General features: G+C 36.3%; 5 protein-coding genes across 5 annotated transcripts; 3 read left to right on the top strand and 2 right to left on the bottom strand.

Moving 5' to 3' along the window:
- Positions 1–75: 75 nt before the first annotated feature.
- LOC149661876 (uncharacterized) lies at positions 76–2,536 on the bottom strand. The gene is made up of 2 exons (XM_089843417.1): positions 814–2,536; positions 76–755 (listed from the first exon to the last, which is right to left on the bottom strand). The coding sequence occupies exons 1-2, from the start codon at positions 1,140–1,142 to the stop codon at positions 359–361; spliced, it is 726 nt and encodes a 241-aa protein (XP_089699543.1). The 5' UTR covers positions 1,143–2,536; the 3' UTR covers positions 76–358.
- Positions 2,537–4,322: 1,786 nt separating this feature from the next.
- On the top strand, positions 4,323–5,058 carry LOC149661875 (uncharacterized). Its single transcript, XM_089843888.1, has 3 exons — positions 4,323–4,604; positions 4,668–4,773; positions 4,836–5,058. Exons 1-3 carry the CDS (start codon positions 4,501–4,503, stop codon positions 4,992–4,994), a joined length of 369 nt encoding a protein of 122 aa, XP_089700014.1. The 5' UTR covers positions 4,323–4,500; the 3' UTR covers positions 4,995–5,058.
- Positions 5,059–5,074: 16 nt separating this feature from the next.
- LOC149661874 (carboxypeptidase B-like) lies at positions 5,075–6,483 on the top strand (the record flags this gene model as incomplete). Its single annotated transcript, XM_089843825.1, has 8 exons — positions 5,075–5,143; positions 5,208–5,309; positions 5,372–5,479; positions 5,538–5,648; positions 5,710–5,803; positions 5,877–6,079; positions 6,144–6,228; positions 6,296–6,483. Coding segments are annotated over 8 exons (960 nt in total), but the record flags the coding sequence as incomplete, so codon positions are not given.
- A 1,113-nt stretch (positions 6,484–7,596) lies between these two features.
- LOC149661873 (glutamate receptor ionotropic, kainate 3-like) lies at positions 7,597–8,638 on the top strand. The gene is made up of 4 exons (XM_089843824.1): positions 7,597–7,748; positions 7,809–8,026; positions 8,081–8,358; positions 8,422–8,638. The coding sequence occupies exons 1-4, from the start codon at positions 7,727–7,729 to the stop codon at positions 8,636–8,638; spliced, it is 735 nt and encodes a 244-aa protein (XP_089699950.1). The 5' UTR covers positions 7,597–7,726.
- On the bottom strand, positions 8,625–18,145 carry LOC149661872 (lysosome membrane protein 2-like). Its single transcript, XM_089843412.1, has 13 exons — positions 17,763–18,145; positions 13,537–13,697; positions 12,334–12,478; positions 12,026–12,268; positions 10,965–11,106; positions 10,815–10,884; positions 10,578–10,744; positions 10,385–10,503; positions 10,222–10,295; positions 10,090–10,141; positions 9,936–9,980; positions 9,336–9,443; positions 8,625–9,264 (listed from the first exon to the last, which is right to left on the bottom strand). Exons 1-13 carry the CDS (start codon positions 17,886–17,888, stop codon positions 9,211–9,213), a joined length of 1,506 nt encoding a protein of 501 aa, XP_089699538.1. The 5' UTR covers positions 17,889–18,145; the 3' UTR covers positions 8,625–9,210.
- Positions 18,146–20,209: the final 2,064 nt, after the last annotated feature.

Genomic DNA, 20,209 nt, shown 5'->3' with positions numbered 1-20,209 from the left:
TGAAACAAGATCGCGTGATTTCCGGTTACGCAATCTTTTCGTGAGAAATTTAAATGTACAAGTACACGTGCGTCATACTTTTTTTGTTTTGTTTATATTTATCTGAAAACTGATCACAATTTTTACTCTTAAAAAATAATATGATAAATACCGTTTTTCTGTAAATAAATGTTATTAAGTCAGATAAAAGGTAAACAATTCCAACACTTATTAAAAAAAAAAACGAAAAACATTAATGCATAACCATGTAAAAATACTAAACAAGACAGAAATAAAATTACAAGTCCTCAATTAAAGGTCTATCTAATCACTAAAATCTCTGCTAAAATACTATTAAAAATAAATGAAAAGAAAATGTCTAATTGAGTGGCCGATCAGACCGCGAAGAATGATTGGCGTCGAGAAATCTATGATGATGGTGTTGAAGATGGTTGTTGCTCCAAACATTGTTAGAGTTAGTTTTAGCGTCTTGATCGAGAGCCCTATCCAAAGCGCCTATATAACTGATGGCCAAACGCAAAGTCTTTATCTTGGACAGTCGACGAGTGGCTGAAGCCGATGAATTATGACAAGACTGATATAAATGATGATGTTGTTGTTGAAAATTAACCGGGATAGCTTGTCGGAGACGTTCCAACGCCGAATTCAAGCGATGCATACGACGCCTTTCCTGCTTATTAGCCATGACGCGTTTGCGATCCAAATCGGAAGCTGATAGAGGCTTCTTTCTCGCGTATTTCTTCGCGCAAGATAGCCTAAATCCAAATGAAATTAATACCAATTTAGCTTACGTTATACTTAAGAAAATTTTACCTAGAGCCAGCAAAAATCCCTAGAAAGCCAAAATCGTTTGTTGCAGAACCGTTAATCCTATTTCTTCGTAAAGTCCCTTCGGAATCGTTGCCGATTTCCGTAGCTAGACGCGCTGTTGGAGTAGCTGGAAGACACGCTCCACCACGAGTATCCATTCCACAGACTCCAGTCAAGATTGGCCTCATATCCGGCGCTTCGGGAGGGCCCCAAGATGTCCTAGGTATTCCGGATTGATTAAAAACTCGAAAGTCCATCGGAGTAGATGGAACCGCCCAGTGATTGAAAGGAGGTAACATCGGAGGTCGTTCTTCGGGGAAACAAAGATCCATGATGGTCAAATTTTAAGTCCTTCTATCATACGACGCGGTTTCTTTCAAAATTGATCGTCGAGTAATTTTCGAGAAAACTCTTTCCAGGGTTGAAATTGGCAATGAGATCTTTATTTTTGGAAGCGGTAGCTAAGCATCCCGCGCCCAAAAAAAGGGGAGCAATTATACATTCGAAGAGGTAGAAAAGGGCCAGACTCTATAAAACACGAGTGAGTCTATTAAACAAATAAGCCACCCCGCTTTTCTTCGGTATAAAAACTGAAACGCTCGGATTCCAGAAGCTCCGTTTGCACTTGTAATTGGAATGAACATCAAATAATCAACCCCAATCTTCCAGGGTATTATTAGTTACGCGAGTTATTCAAAAAGAAAACTCCGTAAAATAACGAAAGTTCAACTGTCAAATTTGAGTAATAATCAATGTTTTACCGTAATCTAACGTATGTGAACTCAAAAAAATAATTTCCAATGCGAACGTTTCCCAATTCCCAAAAATTTTAGTTTAGAGGGCGAAAGCGTGTAGCTCATGGGTTATTCTAACTTTTTCGCACTTTGCCCTTCCTAAATTGCGCGAGGACCGTTATCGTAAATTCTCCCAAAAGCCCCGGGCCCGTCCGTGCTGTAATTCCAACGCCTACAATTTTTTTTTTAATATATCTTGAACTTTTCTTCATCACTCTTCTCCCAAAAATACCCCGTTATTCCAACTTTCTAGGAATTAGTACGAGCCCAAATATTAGTTCTCTTTTAATTTATAGTTATTCTCAGACTGCGGCAGTAAAAATACTGGCAGAAACAAAAATCAACGATCCGTTTTTATAGTAATTGATGCGCGAAAAGATAAACATTGATTGAGGTTTATTTAAAAGTTATAGTAAACTAGGGGAGAATTTGCCAAACTTTTTTTATTTTAAAGTAGAATAGCTAAAACGCTATAAAATTAATTACTTCGCTATACATATAAAGGTTTAACAATACACAGTTCAACTAAGACTGATTTACATAAGCCTACATTTACATTTAATTTATATCTAACAGTTTCGTCAACTACGTTTTGTTTATACGCATAGGTGGTTTTTTCATTTTCTCCAGCGTACAGTGACAAGTAGGTTGAAAAGTTTGCGCAAACATAAACATAGTATAATTGAGGCTCAATTTTGCATTAGAATCCTACTCTTTATAGAAAAAACCTCTTATTTTTGATTTACTGAAATGAACAAGGTAATGAATTTTTTTGCCTCTCATCCGCGAATATTTATATTTCTTTAAATTTTGTTCAGGAAACAGTTTATTACGGTCCCTTGTTTTCAAATGACGAAGAATTTAGTTCTTCGGACGACTCTGACATTCACGTTTATCCTCTAATTGAACATGAAACATCCATAAACAGCACGAAGAAAAAATGGGACCAACTTGGCTTAATCTTGGCCTTAATATCTGGATTCTTTTACGCCGTATCTTCCTTCGTTATTAAAGAAATTACGTGGGCTACAGCCGGTGAATTGACCTTGGTAAGATACACGAGTGCGGTCATCTTCTCCTTGCCCATTTATATACTCGCCGGTAGAACCTCAGCTTCTCTCAGTGACGGCCAGTATCAGTACGACCAGCGTCTGGGTTTCCTATGTGCCGTTCGTGGTCTTGTCGCCTCTATTGCTATCTTTTTCCGATATTGTTCCTTCAAACGACTACCCCTGGCCAACGCTAACTTGATCACCTTTAGCAGCCCCCCTTTGGTGTCTCTTTTCGCGTGTACCTTCTTGAAAGAGAGGTGCTCTTTAACCTTGACCAGTTCCCTGATCCTAAGCATCGTCGGGTTAGTTCTGGTGGTGACGTTTCTCGAAGATAATACTTCATCGTCAAATATAGATACTTCAAGTATACGGTTAAGTAAGTTAAGAAGTCCATAAGCTATAGTAATCCCGCCTTCTTTCTTGCAGGTCAAACTCTAGGTGTCATGTACGGTTTCATATCTCTTCTGTTCGACACTTCAACGTACCTCATGGGTCGTTACATGAAAATATATCACCCTGCCTCTGTACAGTTTCACGCCTCTTGGAGCGCCTTGATTTCTACAATCACCATTAATCTAGTGATGGACATTTATTTGGGTGCAGATCTCAGACATTCTTCCGAGTTCCACAGTAATTGTTACATCGAAGGTGGCCTTATGTTATCCTTAGGTGTATCTAGTTTTTTGGCAAGCGCGGTAGTTTTGCGAGCTTTCCAATTGGAAGAGGCCGGTCCAGTATCTGTAATCAGAACTTCGTCCGAAATCGCGATAATTTTCGCGCTTCAAGTGACCTTAAAGGGTCAAAAACCTGGCATTACTGTAATTATAGGTTCTATCTTGGTTATATCTGCAGGAGCGATTTTGAATTTGCGTAAAACGTGTGAGAAAAAATTTGTGAGAAATCAATAAAATGAATATTTATATCTCGAATTGAGTTGTGTATAATATGACGGGAGGAGACTGTCACTAAATAAAGATCCGTGTATGCGTAATTAAAAGCGGAGACATTTTTTAAATAATAATGAGAGTGCATTAACTACGGGAGGAATCTGGAAAGCTGCACGGAGAAGATAAAAGTTGAATGACCAAAAAGGGGCGAATTAACAGTTCGATCATTCCTAACAACAAACCGGTTAACTTAATTCTGTCGTTGATTCTACAGCATATATATATCGTGTCAACTCTTTCGTATGATTAGGCTTAGCTAAAATTCGAATCTTATAAATTTAAAGACAATAAAAAGTGCGAAAGAGAAACCTTTCATCAACTTTTAAAGATCCCATGCATGTCAATAAAAACCGACATTGCGTAAAACACTTTTACAGATTATAGGATACATAAACACTGCCATAAAATTATTAAATAAAATCCCACTGCGAAGGATTAAACTAAAACGGTCGTAAAAAGCTAAAAAGTTATAAAACATCCTTGATCCTATCTTTGCCAGAGCTAATCCATTTCCCGTCAGCATTTTTATTTTATATTGAGTAACAGCGCCTCTTATCCTTTCACCAAGTTACAGTCTATGATAAAATACAAGCGGTGCTTCTTCTTTAAATCCCTTACTATTTACCCTGGTGTATAATTATCAACGATTATTTAGTTTTAGGGCTTAATTGTTTATAGATCAGATGGATGAGTTGGAAAAGGGGGGGAAGAACACGAGATAAAAATTAGTCGTTAAGCCAGTTTGCGTTGATGACCTTTAAGTTGCTAATATGGGGTGAGACAAGTGGGGAGAGTGAATTCCTATCCAACAGGACATTAAACTCCATAAAAAGATGCGTACCTTGGTAGACGACTCTTCACTTGGTTCCTAGTTGTGGAACTAGTCGGAACCGCGCCATGAAGGACCGCTGTAGAACTTACCTTACTTTAATTGCCGGTATTGCCTTCCTCGGGGCACCGGAAGCTCTCGCCGAGGATGGAAAAAAAGTGCATTTCAATGGGTAGGTGGCCACCGAAAAAAATTTGATTTTACCACAACTAACTACTTACTAATTTTCCTTCAGGTACACCGTTCTGCGGGCAGTCCCTACTACCGAAGAACAACTTCAGATGCTTCACAATCTGGCTAACGCCCCCGAACTCGAAGCTGATTTGACCTATTCCAATAGGGTAATTATACCTTTGTATGTTAGGGTAATATATAAAACTGATTTCGTGAATTACCATTACAGTTATCCTTTTGGGTACATCCTTCCGGTATCAGCAAGCCCGTAGACATTATGGTGTCCCCGGACATGTCCCAAAGTTTAGTTGACCAACTGGACGAGGTTAAGATACCGCACGTTACTTTGATCAACGATGTTGAAAAGTTTGTTATCTTTGCAATTTAACTTTTGGGAAGATATTAGAAATAACCCAAGTATTTCCATAAATTAGGGCAGTTGAAGATGAGAACCTCCCACCACCAGCCATCAATCTTTTGGGTTTGATCAACAGGTCTACCGGTACATTTTTCCAAAGTTACCATCGATTATCTAAGGTTGGTATTATAATCCGGGCATATTTCCATATAATATGTAATGAAAATTGCATTTTCTTGTCAGATTCACAGTTACGTCAACGAGTTGGCGGCTCGTAACCCAAACATCGCTAGTATTACTTCCATCGGACGTTCCGCCGAGGGTAAGGACCTGAAAGTGATCAAGGTATGTTCCAAAATAATTTGTCTCCACGGGATCCATGTTGATGATGAATCCTTGCACATAAGATTGGTTCACAAAGCTCTTCAGGAAGCAAACCCATCATCTGGATCGATGGAGGTATCCACGCCAGGGAATGGATTTCCCCAGCCACTGTTCTCTACATCGCTACTCAAGTGAGTTTTTCATTTCCAAGTTATTTTAAAATATATTAACGTCAAAATAACCTGATAGTTGGTAGAGCAATACAACAATGACGCCGAAGTCAAGCGACTCGTTGACAAGTACGATTGGTATATTCTACCAGTTACCAACCCCGATGGTTACGAATTCACTCATACCTCAGTAAGCTAATACCAAAATTGCTTAAACAATCTAAAGCTTATACTTAAATATTAATTTTCAGAACCGTATGTGGAGAAAAACCCGTACCAGAACCAACAGTCTCTTTGGATGCCAGGGAGCCGATCCCAACAGGAACTTTGGATTCCATTGGAATGGTAAAACCTCGAATCTTTTCAGTCTCTATGAACTTATACCGATACCTAAATAATTTTAATTTCCACCAATCAGAGGGAGGAGCTAGTTCTAACCCTTGCAGTGAAACATACGCTGGTCCACGTGCCTTTTCCGAACCAGAAACGAAAGCTATTTCAGATTTCTTGACCCCAAAGAAAGGTCAAGTCAAAGTATTTTTGACCGTACATTCTTATTCTCAACTGTGGTTGACTCCATGGGGATGGACTAGCAATTACCCAGCCACGTATTCTGAAATGGTAAGACATAAATATAAAGTAATATAAAAAGTTATTGATGACCTAACCTTTTGACCAATAATAGAAAAAAGCCGCCGATGTTGCTGTCACCGCTTTGACCAGGGTTCATGGAACTAGGTACACCGTTGGTTCGTCAACTAATGTCTTATGTAAGTACTTAATTTTTTTTTAAATAAACCATTGCCTGAAAATAATTGACCTTATATTAAAATACAGACGTGGCCTCAGGAGGTTCTGACGATTGGGCCCACGGTGTTTTGGGCGCTCCTTACGCTTACTGCCTCGAACTCAGGGACACTGGTTCGAACGGATTCATATTACCAGCCAATCAAATTATACCCACTGGTCAAGAAACGTGGGCCGGAGTCAAGGCGCTCGCTTCTTACGTTGCCAACAAAGTCTAAAACAGACAGACGCACTCTATAATTATTTCTAAGTTAATTTATTAATTGATTTTGTATTAATTTATTTCCAATAAATGACAATCGTTTGAAACTAATAATTTTGGTGTCGTCTATTAATACATATTGTCACTTATATTCGTAGACTGGACGGATTTAGACTGACCGGAAGTATAAATGCTTGACTTGGAAAAGCGTTTAGTCGCGGACATAGCTAACAAGTATTTTCCATCAAAACTGGGAGGAATAAAATACTAATATCCGATTTGAAACGACTTTGTTTTCGATTCTCACTTTGTTATCAATTTTAGCTTTATATCTAGACTACTTCTCAACGGTTCAGGTCATATTTTCGTCTTTGTCTTCTTGGTAGGCCTAGTATGAATTCTAACATATCTGAGATCAAAATTACAGGATTCCCTGTAAGTTAAGAACTAAATTCGAGTGTAGTTTTTGATTAAACTATAAATGGATCAACTTGTGATTAAATTAACTATTAATATATGTATCTTTAGATACCACCATGGGCAAATGTAGCTAAAAAGGGCGATACAAACGTCATAATCGGGTTAAATGGATACCTTTTGGACTACATCGCTACTTCTTTAAACTTCACCTATCAATTTGTCCCACCAATCGCTTACGAGTATGGAAGTAGAAACGCTACGGGTCATTATTCAGGTGTTTTGGGAATGTTACAACGCGGGGTATGTTATTTAGTTAGTTCACTTGTACCAAGTTTTTGGTATACTAAGGATACTATATTTTAGGACCTGGATTTTATTTCCGCGCCGACGGTACATACTTGGGACCGTATGGACGCCATCGAGTTCACGTTACCATTCTGGCACAGTCATACGGTAATTCTTTCAGGGAAACCTTTCGGATTCACTAGCGACCCGTTCGGTTATCTCATGTCCTTTGATGTGGAGGTAAATTTCTAAATATTTAGGACAAGGAAATGATAGAGGTGACACCTGTAGCTTTATTGACTTCAACAATGTCCGAGATAAAGCGAGCCACCCACGTCGTGAAGCTAAGGATTCCATATGTCATCTCTACAATTTCCTGAAAAGACTAATTAAAATGTACATTTTCATCTCTTAATTAATTTGAACAGATATGGATTGCTCTGTTGATAGCACTCGTGGTAGTAGCTGGTCTCATCTCCTTGCTTGAAAGATTGGACCCCAATATCGAAACTAAGGAGAAAGAAAACGTATTCGGTGGACACGTATGGTCCTTCATGGGGATTATTGTCTATCAATGTAAGTTATCTGCTAAATATTTTTTTCAAGACACTCGTGAACTCTGTAAAAATCACGCAGCAAGCGAGTACATGCCCAAGAAAAGAGACGGCAAAACTTTGTTCGTTACGTGGTGTTTTTCCATCATGATCATGATGAACGTCTTCAGCGGTTCCATGAAGGCTAGACTCACCGACCAAGGGGACCCCGAACGAATAGACAGTTTAAAAGACTTGTCAAAGTACCCCCGAGTTCAACCCATTGTGGCAGATAAAAGCGCAATTACCGCCTACTTTCAAGTACGCTTAAAAGATTCTCAACAACTTAATTTTTAATTGCACTTTATCGCCCAGTTCTCCGATGACCCCGTGCGTCAAATGCTATGGAAGCAAATCAAAGCGACGAAGGGTAACGTACCAGGAATAACCCTTTTTTCTCCTCGTAACATGGAAGAAACCTACCAATCTAAAAGCGTCATTATCAACGAATTTAACATCGTCATGTACCGTCTGGGGGAGACTTGTAGTGGAAGGGAATACTACGTAGGAAAGGAGACCTTTCTACCCATGTCTTTCACCTTCGCAGTGGGTAAACACTTGCCCAAAGACTTTCTGGAAGACGTCAATGTTAGGTAATATAACTACAATAAAGGTCACGTGTGAAATCTCTCGTTAAGCCTAATTCGTGTTTACAGGATCGCGCGATATTTCGATAGTTGTCACATGCAATACCGAATGAAGGCCATGTACTACAAGGTTTCGGCTTGCCTACCTGAAAATTGGGTTCGCGAAGACATGGCGATGGATATCAAATCAATGTGGCCCGTTTTTATGTTGTGGATGATAGGCAACGGAATTTCGTTTTCCGTTTTAATTTTAGAAATAATTTGGAGACAAATTGAAAAATTATAAATTACAACGCGTGTATTTTAACAGTAAGAGAGAAATATAATGCGGTCATTAATGAATTCATGTTCAATAGCAGATTAAAATATTTACATACAAGAAATTGTAATAATAATTAACCATGGCCTACTTAAGGCCTAATTATAGTCTTTTAAGAAAAGACTTGATTAAATTTCACATTATGTAATTATTAATTTGAGCTTTGAAATATTCGCTAAAATAAATAATAAAATTGTCGCGCGCTGAAACGAATAAATGTTATAAAAGTGAAAGGAAAATGAACGAATATGGAAATACTTAATAGTATTTTTTTCGTTAGAATTTTCCTCTTCCGAAATCAACTATTGTTCTTAATTACTTAAAAATTTGAGGGTTGGGAAATAAATACGATCAAAATTATTCACTAAACTTTCCTTTCCCTCAAAAATTTCTTTTATATTTCGAAGTTGCGTTGTTTTTTTGTTTTTGAAGAAACGATTTTGAATGATAATGATAATTTCGTTTCTATCTAATGATTATTCACTTATTTTCGTTGACAAAATTGAATAAAAAGTAATAAAAAAGTCTTTGTTTTTCTTTTAGTGTTTGTAGTGCAATATTTCTTCAGCACTGGCGCCAACGAGCACTCTTTTCTGTAATTATTACAAATCATGGCCTAGGACTTTTCTGATGGTGTGGGGGAAAGTATGGCCGAGCCACGTACCTTCGATATGAAATAAATGGCCATTGAGAAAGAGCCAACCAAAGCTAAAGCGCCCAAAATAATTGCTCCTAATAAAACGGCTTGTCCAATCACTTGAGGCATGATAACCTAAAGAAAAACACGTAATTATCAGATGTGTGCCAATATTACTATGGTAATTTTCTTAGAGAAAATATAAAGGACTTAGCATAAACTAATTTGAGAGGTAAAATATTAAATGAGCTGAGGTTGTATGCCAGATTAATAGTTTTCTAATCACGGCAATTAATTTAATTTCCTTGAGAAATTTAAATTAAAATATAATAAAAATAAAAAGTTTTAAAGAAAATTAACATAAACTAATTTGATAGCTAACTATTAAATAAGGTGCTAAGGTATTATGCGGTTATTACTTTAATATCCTCGAGAAATTTAAATTGAAATATAACAAAAAATAAAAGGTTTCTGAACGCTACTCTTCAATGTATCCTAAAACTATCTAGAAATGATGGAGATGGGTTCGGGTAGCTTATTTACTGCTCTAAAGTTAAGTTGAAACTTGGGCCACCGTCAAAACGCGCATTGAAGGTTTGTCAAAATGAAAATGAAATGTTTATTTACCTTCGACTTAAACTTGGCCGCATTTTCGGGATCAATACGTGCCTCCTACACAAAACAAGGTGAAGGAAAAACATAATTTAAACATTATTACTACGTTTAGATCACAAATAAAACTTTATAGTAACCTTGTCAAAAGAAAAACAATAAGACTTACCTCGGATAACCAGGCAATAGGAAAAATCATAGTAGATACATTTTCTAAATGACTAATGCGAAAAAGAAAAAATATTCATTTAATTCAAACAAGGCCGTATAAAATTATTTAAATAATTTATTCAAAACTTACTAGAAATGAGGTACGGGTGTAATTAAGATGTTCATTTGAATTCGCCTGGCAGCGTTTAAAACTATTCCCGTTGTCTGTATACAATGTAGTAAAAAAAATTGTTGGTTAATTATATTGACCCTTTACGGTGAACCAAAAAAGGGTTAATTACTAATGTCCTTACCGGTTCTATATCCACGAATGTCTCGTGCAAATCTTTATCCGGTTTTAGACCCTTAAATGCTTTATAATACTCGGGCGCTCCTTGGTAAAAATGAGGGGGACTCACAACTACCGGACTTCCTAATGACCAAGGGTTGAGTTAAGTTTATTGGCCTACTTATTTTCGGCGAAAGTATCCTATGAACATTACGTACCTTTTCTACAAGCTCCTAATGGTAATACACCGGCTTTCATGCAACCACTATCGGGGCAAAAACATCTATTATCTTCAACTTCAGCAAAGATCCTTTCAGGAAGATGAAATCTCAATGTATCTATGGTTTCTACTTGTACATCTTTCTCGAATTCCAAAGTTAGCGATCTATTACATTTCAATACGTTAATGTTAATTAGGCTTAAATTATAAATTTAATTTTAATTAAAAGGTATACCTGCATAAATCGGCGCTAAAAACGTGGATTAGATCTTTTTTCGTCAGGCCCGGCATAAATTGACTACCATCTATGGATAATAAATAAGAAAATATTGTAATTATTATTATATTAGAATATGACGTCATCCCCTCTTTAATCAATATTTACCGGAACCATTGATCATATTGCAAAAATTGGTTTTCCAATATTCGAGTCTGGAGATGTTGTTAAAGGAAAATACTCGACCAATTTCCTTCGAATCTAATGCACCCGTTCCGATATCGAAAACTCCTTCTTCCGTATTGTTTTTCTGCATAATTACGAAAAGAAATATTTTGTTACAAATATATAATTACACTAGCCGTTACCCGCGGCGTCGCTCGCGTGTAATAAGAACTTTCATCTAAAATGATATAAAGAATGTGTAGATTTTACTGATGACTAATATTTTTTTAGCACCCTAGGAGCGAAGGCACTCGGCACAGTCCGTCAGCCCGTCGGGATACTTTTTATTACTTTTCACGCGGACATTATTCCATAAAGAAGGGTTTTTAAGTTTTTGGACGCCATTTAAAAAGATGGCAACAAATTGAACCCAAAATACCATTCAGCCCGTCTCTATAGGTTAAAGGAAACCATTGTACTAAATATTTGTGAAATAGGTTGAAACGCGCGGACTTTATTGCATAGAGAATATTTTCTTACATTTCTGGGCGCCATTTTAAAAGATGGCGAAAACTCGAACCCGAAAGACCATTAAGCCCGTCTTAAGGTTAAAGCAAACCAGTGTCCTAAATATTTGTGAAATCGGTTGAAACGCGCGTACGTAATTGCATAGAGAAGATTTTTTACATTTCTGGGCGCCATTTTTTAAGATGGCGGCGGATTGGAAAAATATTTCTTAGTACGCGCCTACTACTTATGAGTAACGTTCCTGCAAATTTTCAGCCTTCTAGGGCAAGCGGTTTGGGCTGGGCGTTGATTATCAGTCAGTCTGTCAGTCAGTCAGTCTGTCAGTCAGTCAGTCAGGACTTTGATTTATATAGATATAGATTAAATTATTCCATTGGTAAGCCGACTTATAGGGGTAAAATATCTAATGTATTTCCTACGAGCCCCTGTAGAAATGTTTCACCCGCAATACAGCGGTGTAGAGGAACAAACACAATAACGTATGGAGCGGTTTTTTTAAAGGGGGGGGGGTATTAGATAAAGTAGATCATATTTACCGCGTAAAATAATCCAAATGTGTTATTAGGTAACGTTGGTTTAATTTTGATTCCAAAATTCTCGTCAGCATAACGTGCCATGAAGTCCAAGATGTCAACGTAATATCCACCAAATAGCATCTCATTGACGGTATGTTTTTCCACCAAATTCACACTCATGTTACGGAAACTGTCACTTAAATCGGCGAAAATGTAGGGGGCCAAATCTTCCGAGATACGTTTCGACATAACAGCTCCCAAACCCTATATTTTTTATAAACAGATTAGAACCCCTCCATGCTGGAATGTCTATTTTTTGATCTACTTACAACGTAAGGGGCGTTAATAGTATAAATAACTTCGTTCATATCGCCGACTGACATTTCAGGCTCGAAAACATATCCTTTGGTCAGTCTATAGGTCAAACGACCACGTTCTTCGTCCCATTCTAAAACGTCCTTTTTACGAACGACCCTGAAAGGAAAGGAAATTTTTTTTAACAAAGTAAGATCTTTCAAGAGCTACTTATCATATTAAAATTAAGCTTAAATGAGAAACAAACTTTTTTAAAAAGGCGCGAAATGTATGGGACGTTACACGTTGACGTATAAGTTTCTAGGTCAGTTTCATTAAACGTCTTACATAGAAAAGCGCTAACCACAATCATTTTTACTAAACAAGCAATACTTAAATGATAAAGGCAGTTAATCATTATCATTTTGTGAATACTTAATGTATAATTAAGATTCATTATTAAATAAGGAAACTATATTTAAAAGTCAAATTCAATGCAATTTTTTGAATAACTTAAAGAACAAGCCTATAACATAAAAGCATCATTAAATTCAATTTTTTTTAAACTTGGGCCAATAGCCAAGTAACAAGGACTAACACGTGATTAGTATTTTAAAAAAAGTTAGTGCCCGGTATGTGGCGGTATTTTAACAAAGGTATGCCATAATAAAAAGATTTCACGGCTTTTTTAAAGTAAAAAGTTCAGGGACAAACTAACCTCGACCACATTTAAGTAGAATATAAAATGTTTACAACCCAGTAATATAAAAGAACTTAAAATTATTATTTTTAAGATTGACATATTGTCAAAGTCCATAATTTGAAATAAACTGAAACTTAATAAATATTATTCATCATAATTTTATAGTAGACACGACTTACGCAGCTAGTACTTTTTTAACTGAGCTATCAAAGTGCCTGAATTAAAACTGGTTCCTTTCGTGAAAGCTATCTATAGTATGCTGACAAGTGTTGCCAGACATTTGTGAGTACAATTCAACCCCTATCTACAATAGATCATTCAGTTTCGCTAACCCTTTTAGTACCATAGATATCTATGTTAGTACACATTTATCTATTGGAGCAAGTTTTTATACTAAAGTTGAGTAAATTTTCCTGCTTGGTTACGTAATATTTAAATACACGTCATATGAGTAGTAATTTATGTGTGGAGTTGTCATTTAGCAAAGAAACGTCAAATTAAAAAAAAAGAATAAAAAAGAAGCATTTTTAAATACCTAAAAACATAGGGTCCAACTTCGGCAAGTACTGGTTTGACGTATTTCGAGTTAAATTCATCGGGATTTGTGACGTTGAACATTTGAAATTTCATGTAGACAGGTACAGGAGAGTCTTGCCATTTTTTAAATGATTCCGATTCTTCGGATAATACTAGATTCTGAAAATAAAGAAAAGAAAATATATGATTTCAATCATTAAACCTTCAAGAATTTAAAATTTAGAAGGAAGAATTTTGCACCAAAACTTAAAATAAGCTTAGATATCCTTGGAATACGAATTATGTTACAAGTTTCCCTAAATCAATGCTATTATCCGCAAAAAATTCCTAAATACCTATTTAATTTAGAATAAAACCACCATTTTTTTGTTTTAATATTAGAGAACTTTAGATTTTTCAAGGTGAAGTGAATTTTGATTTTATCCTCTTTTTAAGAACGATTTTTATTTTTGAAAGGTATTTAAAATGGTTCAACTTGAGTCTCAAAACGATTAGGAGATATTTATCTATAATTATTAGTTTTTAAATAGAATTTTTGAAAGCCTGAAATGAAATATGGAATATGGGCGTGTATGTATTTATTACATAATATTTTTGTTTGTTTCTGAGACTGAATTTGTTTAAATCATTAACATATGATAATTTATAAAAGGTATTTTATCCGTATCATTACTTAACTCTAATGATATCACCAAAGACACTGAATAAAATTTTTCATCTGAGTCGAATATTTTTTAAAATCACTTTCTATATTATTATAAGCTCCCGGATTCTTAAATTTTAACCATAAATTTTATCAGAAAGGTTTTCTATAAAATGCAAACATAAATATTAACCCAAGGTTGCGGCTAAAAGTAAAAATTATTTGATAAAAATCTTCATTTCCTCGAATTATAAATATTGAATACCTAATTACTCATATTAATAAAAAATAATAATTTATTCGTACGGTAAATTCCACACGCTACCTTAACTTTATATACAGGGTGTTTCTGATAAGTATGCCATAAATTAAGGGTGAATGGATGTTCTTTGGGAAATAAATTTGCCTTTTGGAGTCCGGAAATGGACACTGTTTTCGAGTTGTTAAGATTTGAGTGTTTTAGGGATGACCCCTTAAATTAGAAATTATTGATTAAATCAGTTTCTTAATTAAATTTAAGGGGTCATCCGTAAAATACTATGGAAAATCTTAACTTGAAAAAACAGTGTCCCTTGTTTCAAAACGGAGATAGAAATTATATTTTCGGCTCAAAATTGATTTCCCAAAGAATAATATATCCCCCTTGATTTAAGCCAGGCTTGTCAGAAACACCCTGTATATCTGTGTTGCATTAGTACTTTAAAAACTCAAGGAATCTTACTAGGGATAACGCGGTTTTTGGATTAAAATAAAAAATATATATTTAAAACCAGTTTCTAAGCTTGTAGTTCAGAAACTAATTCAACTTTTTTTTTCGTACATTAATCGTGAAGTAAATTTGTTCGAGGCATAAAGATGAATTAAACGAAAGTGTACGAAAGAATACGCTGCTAAACTTGTATTAAAGAAATCAATACGCCCCCCTTTCTAAGTATTCAACTATTCCTTACGAACATATGGAAAGAGGAGAGGGTATTGGTTACTTAGCTTGAAGCAATACCACAGGCAGAAGTTCACCCTTTGATTTTTTATTATTTTGCTTGTAACTAGTAAACGGGTCATGGACTTCCGAGTTAAATCGGTCATCCTTAGACCGCGGGTCATTTACAGAAAACAAAAAAAATGGAATGAAAAATAATTAATTCAGATTCGACGCTAGGAATTTTGAGTTTATTAACACTGACACAAGTAGTAATCATCCTAATCAGACTTGAAGATTTTTTTTTTCTTCTTAAATTTCGGTGTTTTTGTGTCAGAATTTATGGGAAAATTTATAATCAGATGAATATTAACTTCGAGGGGCTAATCACTCATTGTAATCGCTATACACTTTTCACTCTTGGTTACAAGAGCTTAGTGTCGTAACTACCGCCTACGCAGTGCGGGGGTCGCGAGCCTTCAAAGGGTGCACTTATAATTCCTATTTCACGCGCAGTTTTCCACGTGAATTATAACCTATGCCTACACTATAGACTTTTCCATTTACAGTTTTAGAGCGCGGGGAAAACTTTTTGAAAGCATGACTCAAAGGCTGTCGTGAGCGTCTTTAATAGCAGTAAATAAAAAACCCTGTACATTAGGTAAAAAATATATTTTACCGATCTTTTTCTCTCAAAACAAGGGCTCTAAACGCTGTGTTTATTCAGGCTAAAATAGGCACGCACTTAAAACATACGATACTGAAGATTCCAGCGATTAATATCTGATGTTATGGCAGGAATATCGTTTCAGCTGTTAATACAATAATTTCTCATAGTTAAACTGTACACAAAGCGACGACAACATCGAGGGGCTCTACGACCATTGAAGGTTCGTAAATAGTACACCATTAATAATAGCCATTAATTCTACTCGGAAAATGGGCTTCTTTCATAAGCAGAATAAGCAACATTTAGGTAATATGGGTCTTTCGATCGAAAATGTCAATATCTGCTTGGCTCTTAACGAAGGGTCTTATTATGGATTTTTTCAAATCCAACGAGTCTAGTTCCGGGGTGGTGGTAGGAAGCGGTCATTGCACTATTGTTAGACACGCAAAATTGCCAAGAGAGAGCAAAGTATCACAGGTGGTATATCGTGAAATATTATACTGACCTATATTTCGGACATTGGCTAGTTGGCTAAAGAATTTCTCACATAGCACGCGACATTTGTAGACTCTTAAAAGCTCTCTCTACAAATTATTCAGCCTGGGCTTTGATTCATTAGATATTTCCGTAGAAGTAGCTAGGCCTACGATTTTTCCATAAAAATCGGTAAATTTACTCAAAAGCTTGGGTCTCTAATCTCTATTTATGTAGTGGCACATTTATAGCCCTAATTTGAAATTTAAAATATGTTTTCAAATATTTGAAGACATTTAAAACATTGGTTAAATACAGTTTCCACTAAAGGGGCTTTGCCGTTCCCACAGTGTTACCGAACCCATTGATAATTTGAGAGACTCATTCAGTTTGAATAAGTACTTGACTAACTCTCCTGGCACTACAGAGTGTTTGACAATACTACATTTAAAGTCAATGATGATAGAGAGTCTGAGAAAAAAGATAATTTCTCTTGACCCTGTAGTGAAAACTGTCAATAACAAATTAAATAGTAATAAATATAGGTGCATAACTGGCTTTATGGATTGATTATGCAGGGTTTTTAAATTTCTATATTAGACCTCCAATGATAAACCCCGTGTGGTTCCTAAGAATCCTAAGGTTATTTTCTCTTTTCAAGGTGAAACAGTTTGGGGTATTAGCGTCGAGGCACAAGTGACTTTTTTTTTTTTAGAATTTGGTGAGGCCGCTAGATAAATTTTAGTTAAGCTATAGAACCATTGGAGGTCCTGCGGGTATTTTTGGGGTTTGAAAGGGGGCAAAACTGGTAGCATTATACGCGGTACTCCTCCCCCAAAACTTTCTCGGACTGGACCTGAACCTCAAATCTCACTCTCAAAACAAAACAAAAAGATAAGAGTTTTACTTTTCAGAGACAAACAAGTATTTACGTGACCAACTTCACGTATACCTTACTAAACAAGCGGTTGAAGGCTCAGGACAAAAAGGACAGAGGTTACCGGCTTTGGATATGGAGCTTTTAGAGGGGCAAACACCTCTTCTAAATTCAACCTCACTAGCTGGGTGGGTTTCTAGGAAATTTTCGAATTCTGCAATATCCCCCCCCCCCCCTCCGTCCGTTGTACCTTTTATAGTATGCCTGTCTCTATATCCCAAATATTTCCACGTTTACCGAGGTACTCTGGACACTCGATTGGGTAAGGTCCTGCGTTTATTTCCATGTCTCATACAATTTCCCTGATTTGAGGGTCACGGTAAGTGGTTAGCCCCTCGAATTTTCTATCATAAAATATACCGGTCACCGGAGCAAAGAAACCGCGGTAAAACCACTTAAAATTTAGTTTAAAGTTATCTTAAAAACTATAAAGAAGTTTTAAATCCACTCCAATAAAACTATTCCGAGAGAGATAACTTTGGTCGTTAGGCATGCTGATGTTTTATTTACCTGATCTACGTGTGGTACAAACCCCAAAATATAAACAAAACAAAACAAAACAAAACAAAAGAATTACTTACTTGGGCAACTTTTTTCCTAATAATGACTGGATAGTAAGTGAATAAAACGCCTCCCAACATACAGAAAACAAGTCCCAAAACTCCGACTGTCGTAAAAGCGACTTTTGTACTCGGTGTAAAAATCATTTTAAATTAATTTAAATTGTTTTCTTTTAAAGTTTATAAAACCAGAAACGATGAGGAGACCGACACGACTTAAAAAACTAAATAACTAACCGAGATAAAACCTCTCATTTCTCTCGCGAACTTTATATTATAAAAATCCTTTTTTCAAGAGAAACAAATTCTAGAAGTTGAACTTTCTCTAGTTTCTACTTAGTAATTTAATAAAGTAACTCTCTTATTATAACGGAGAGATAATCCTAGTGACCCGTTTGAAAACGTTTCTTGAACTAAAATGCCTGTGGCCTGCAAATATCCGAGTCTCTGAAAAACCGGCGTGTTCGAGTTGTTTCCCTCCCCTTTACCAGGGTTTACCTTTATTCTTTATGGGATTATTTATCCCTCTCAAACCCCTCCCTCCCCCCTCTTCTCTGGATAACTTTCCAGCTCCGGTCAATGTCAATAGATTTTCAAGAGAGGAAAAAAACCCCATACGAATTGAAGCTTTCTTCGGCTCTTTCAAGATGACTATTGTTTATTTACAATAACCAATCGAAAAGAGAAACTTTCCTAACCTCTAAAATACCCAGCCCTGAATTTTACACACGTTCTGGTGCTGCTAGAATCTAGATTCGATCATAGGGTACTTGACCCTAAAAGGATCACGATGAAACATCGTCGAGTTCATCTCCATTGGAAAGTGCATTAGAGAAGTTTAAGAATTTGACCGAAAATCGTGTACGTCAACGTAAAGGGGCTTCGCACTCGTATAGAGCTATCTCAGTTGTGACGTCAGTGCCTAGGTAAAACGTCACGGAACAGAACGGGATTAGCTTTAGCAGTGGGCGGCCATGTTTGTACCCCCTTTGGTTCTATGGACAAATAGCATGGGTGATGTCACACTAAGGCTTCTGAGATAGTTCTATTAAGCCAATTCTTGAAAGGTTCACGTTTTTCTTAAACTCTCTATTATCTACACAGTTAATGTTTGGTACCCCTTTGGTTCTATGGACAAATAGCATAGGTGACGTCACACTAAGGCTTCTGAGATAGTTCTATTAAGCCAATTCTTGAAAGGTTAACGTTTTTCTTAAACTCTCTATTATCTACACAGTTCATGTTTGGTACCCCTTTGGTTCTATGGACAAATAGCATAGGTGACGTCACACTAAGGCTTCTGAGATAGCTCTATACTTGAAAGGCTTACGTTTTTCTTAAACTCTCTATTATCTCCACAGTTCAAGGGTCACCCTCGTAAAAATCAATTCAAGATACAATACAATCTCAAGGGTATACTCGAATTCAATGGCACTACTTTCGTTCTACTATGCGTGTATTCATACACCTTCCCCATTTTGTCAAAGTGTATTTCCCACCCACCCATCCATCCAATTTCTGAACAATAAAGGGTTTTTACCACAGGTGTGCAACAAAGTAACACACACCTAAAATTCAACGCATGGGGTAGTAGCTAAGGTTTTCAAAAGATACTCAATTAGTCATGGGTTAAGGTAGGGTTCATGTCGTTCGGTGATCCGATGTTTGTACCATATTTATCCAAGGTAAAATATACCCTGACCTTTATGGTATGCATTGGTAAGCCCAAACAATATTTAATGATTTTATTTTGATATTAATTTGTTTCCTATTGTTATCTTTATTCTTTTGCCCTCCAAAATTAAATTATATAAGGAAAAATTTCGCTTAAATTCGAAACAATAGCGTGGGTTAAAGTAATTTCATTACTTTTCCGAAGATAACCAGCTGTCTGGATTCCACCATATTTTAAACAATTAAGGAATATATTATGTATTTCTCTAATAAGTCCAATAAGCATTTAAAGGTTATAACTTTGTCTATCAATAACGGAGACAGGCACTATAGGGTTTTCTTGTTTTATGTACGACAGTACGAGTTTAAAAATACGGCCATAAATGACAACGTCATCAATCTTAATGTATTTGTTTCCGATATTTCGTAAGCGCACGGACTAACACCGAAAAAATAAAAAGGAAACTTAAACAAGTTGGGTTAAAGGCCATAATCAAAGTCGCACTTTTCAGTTTCCACGTGTCTATTAGAACATTTCAGAAATTACATACAGAGAAAGCACCACATTGGGGCGAGGCTACCATTGGGGTATTCACTACACGCGGAGGGAGGCTAGAAGACTCGCGCTGCCTCTAGCGGTGGTTCTTGGTGAGAGGGAGAATACCCCAATGGCGGCCTCGCCCCAATGTGTTGGTTTCTCTGTATGTAATTTTCGAAATGGTCTATAGCTTTCCGTTGGGGGAGAAGCTACGTTTCGCGAGATAATTTACTTACAGGTAGGTTTAATGCAGAGG

This window comes from Phalangium opilio, unplaced genomic scaffold (assembly GCF_054372755.1).
Source record: "Phalangium opilio isolate 3A_F unplaced genomic scaffold, DU_Popi_V2 ptg000070l_1, whole genome shotgun sequence".
Taxonomy (NCBI): domain Eukaryota; kingdom Metazoa; phylum Arthropoda; class Arachnida; order Opiliones; family Phalangiidae; genus Phalangium; species Phalangium opilio.
The sequence above is the reverse complement of the archived record's forward strand: the minus strand, read 5'-3'. Positions and strand labels throughout refer to the sequence as shown.

What these genes read in the sequence shown, in the direction of transcription:
- LOC149661876 (XM_089843417.1), bottom strand. Translation starts at nt 1,142, where the DNA reads ATGGATCTTTGTTTCCCCGAAGAACGACCTCCGATGTTACCTCCTTTC. An exon ending in GGGATTTTTGCTGGCTCTAG is followed by an intron (nt 756 to 813) that starts GTAAAATTTTCT and finishes ATTTGGATTTAG; the next exon opens with GCTATCTTGCGCGAAGAAAT.
- LOC149661875 (XM_089843888.1), top strand. Translation starts at nt 4,501, where the DNA reads ATGAAGGACCGCTGTAGAACTTACCTTACTTTAATTGCCGGTATTGCC. An exon ending in AAAAAAGTGCATTTCAATGG is followed by an intron (nt 4,605 to 4,667) that starts GTAGGTGGCCAC and finishes ATTTTCCTTCAG; the next exon opens with GTACACCGTTCTGCGGGCAG. An exon ending in ATTTGACCTATTCCAATAGG is followed by an intron (nt 4,774 to 4,835) that starts GTAATTATACCT and finishes TTACCATTACAG; the next exon opens with TTATCCTTTTGGGTACATCC.
- LOC149661873 (XM_089843824.1), top strand. Translation starts at nt 7,727, where the DNA reads ATGGGGATTATTGTCTATCAAT. An exon ending in GGGGATTATTGTCTATCAAT is followed by an intron (nt 7,749 to 7,808) that starts GTAAGTTATCTG and finishes AAAATCACGCAG; the next exon opens with CAAGCGAGTACATGCCCAAG. An exon ending in CTGGAAGACGTCAATGTTAG is followed by an intron (nt 8,359 to 8,421) that starts GTAATATAACTA and finishes TCGTGTTTACAG; the next exon opens with GATCGCGCGATATTTCGATA.
- LOC149661872 (XM_089843412.1), bottom strand. Translation starts at nt 17,888, where the DNA reads ATGATTTTTACACCGAGTACAAAAGTCGCTTTTACGACAGTCGGAGTT. An exon ending in GTTGGACCCTATGTTTTTAG is followed by an intron (nt 12,479 to 13,536) that starts GTATTTAAAAAT and finishes CTTTCCTTTCAG; the next exon opens with GGTCGTTCGTAAAAAGGACG. An exon ending in CCATTTATTTCATATCGAAG is followed by an intron (nt 9,265 to 9,335) that starts GTACGTGGCTCG and finishes TAATAATTACAG; the next exon opens with AAAAGAGTGCTCGTTGGCGC.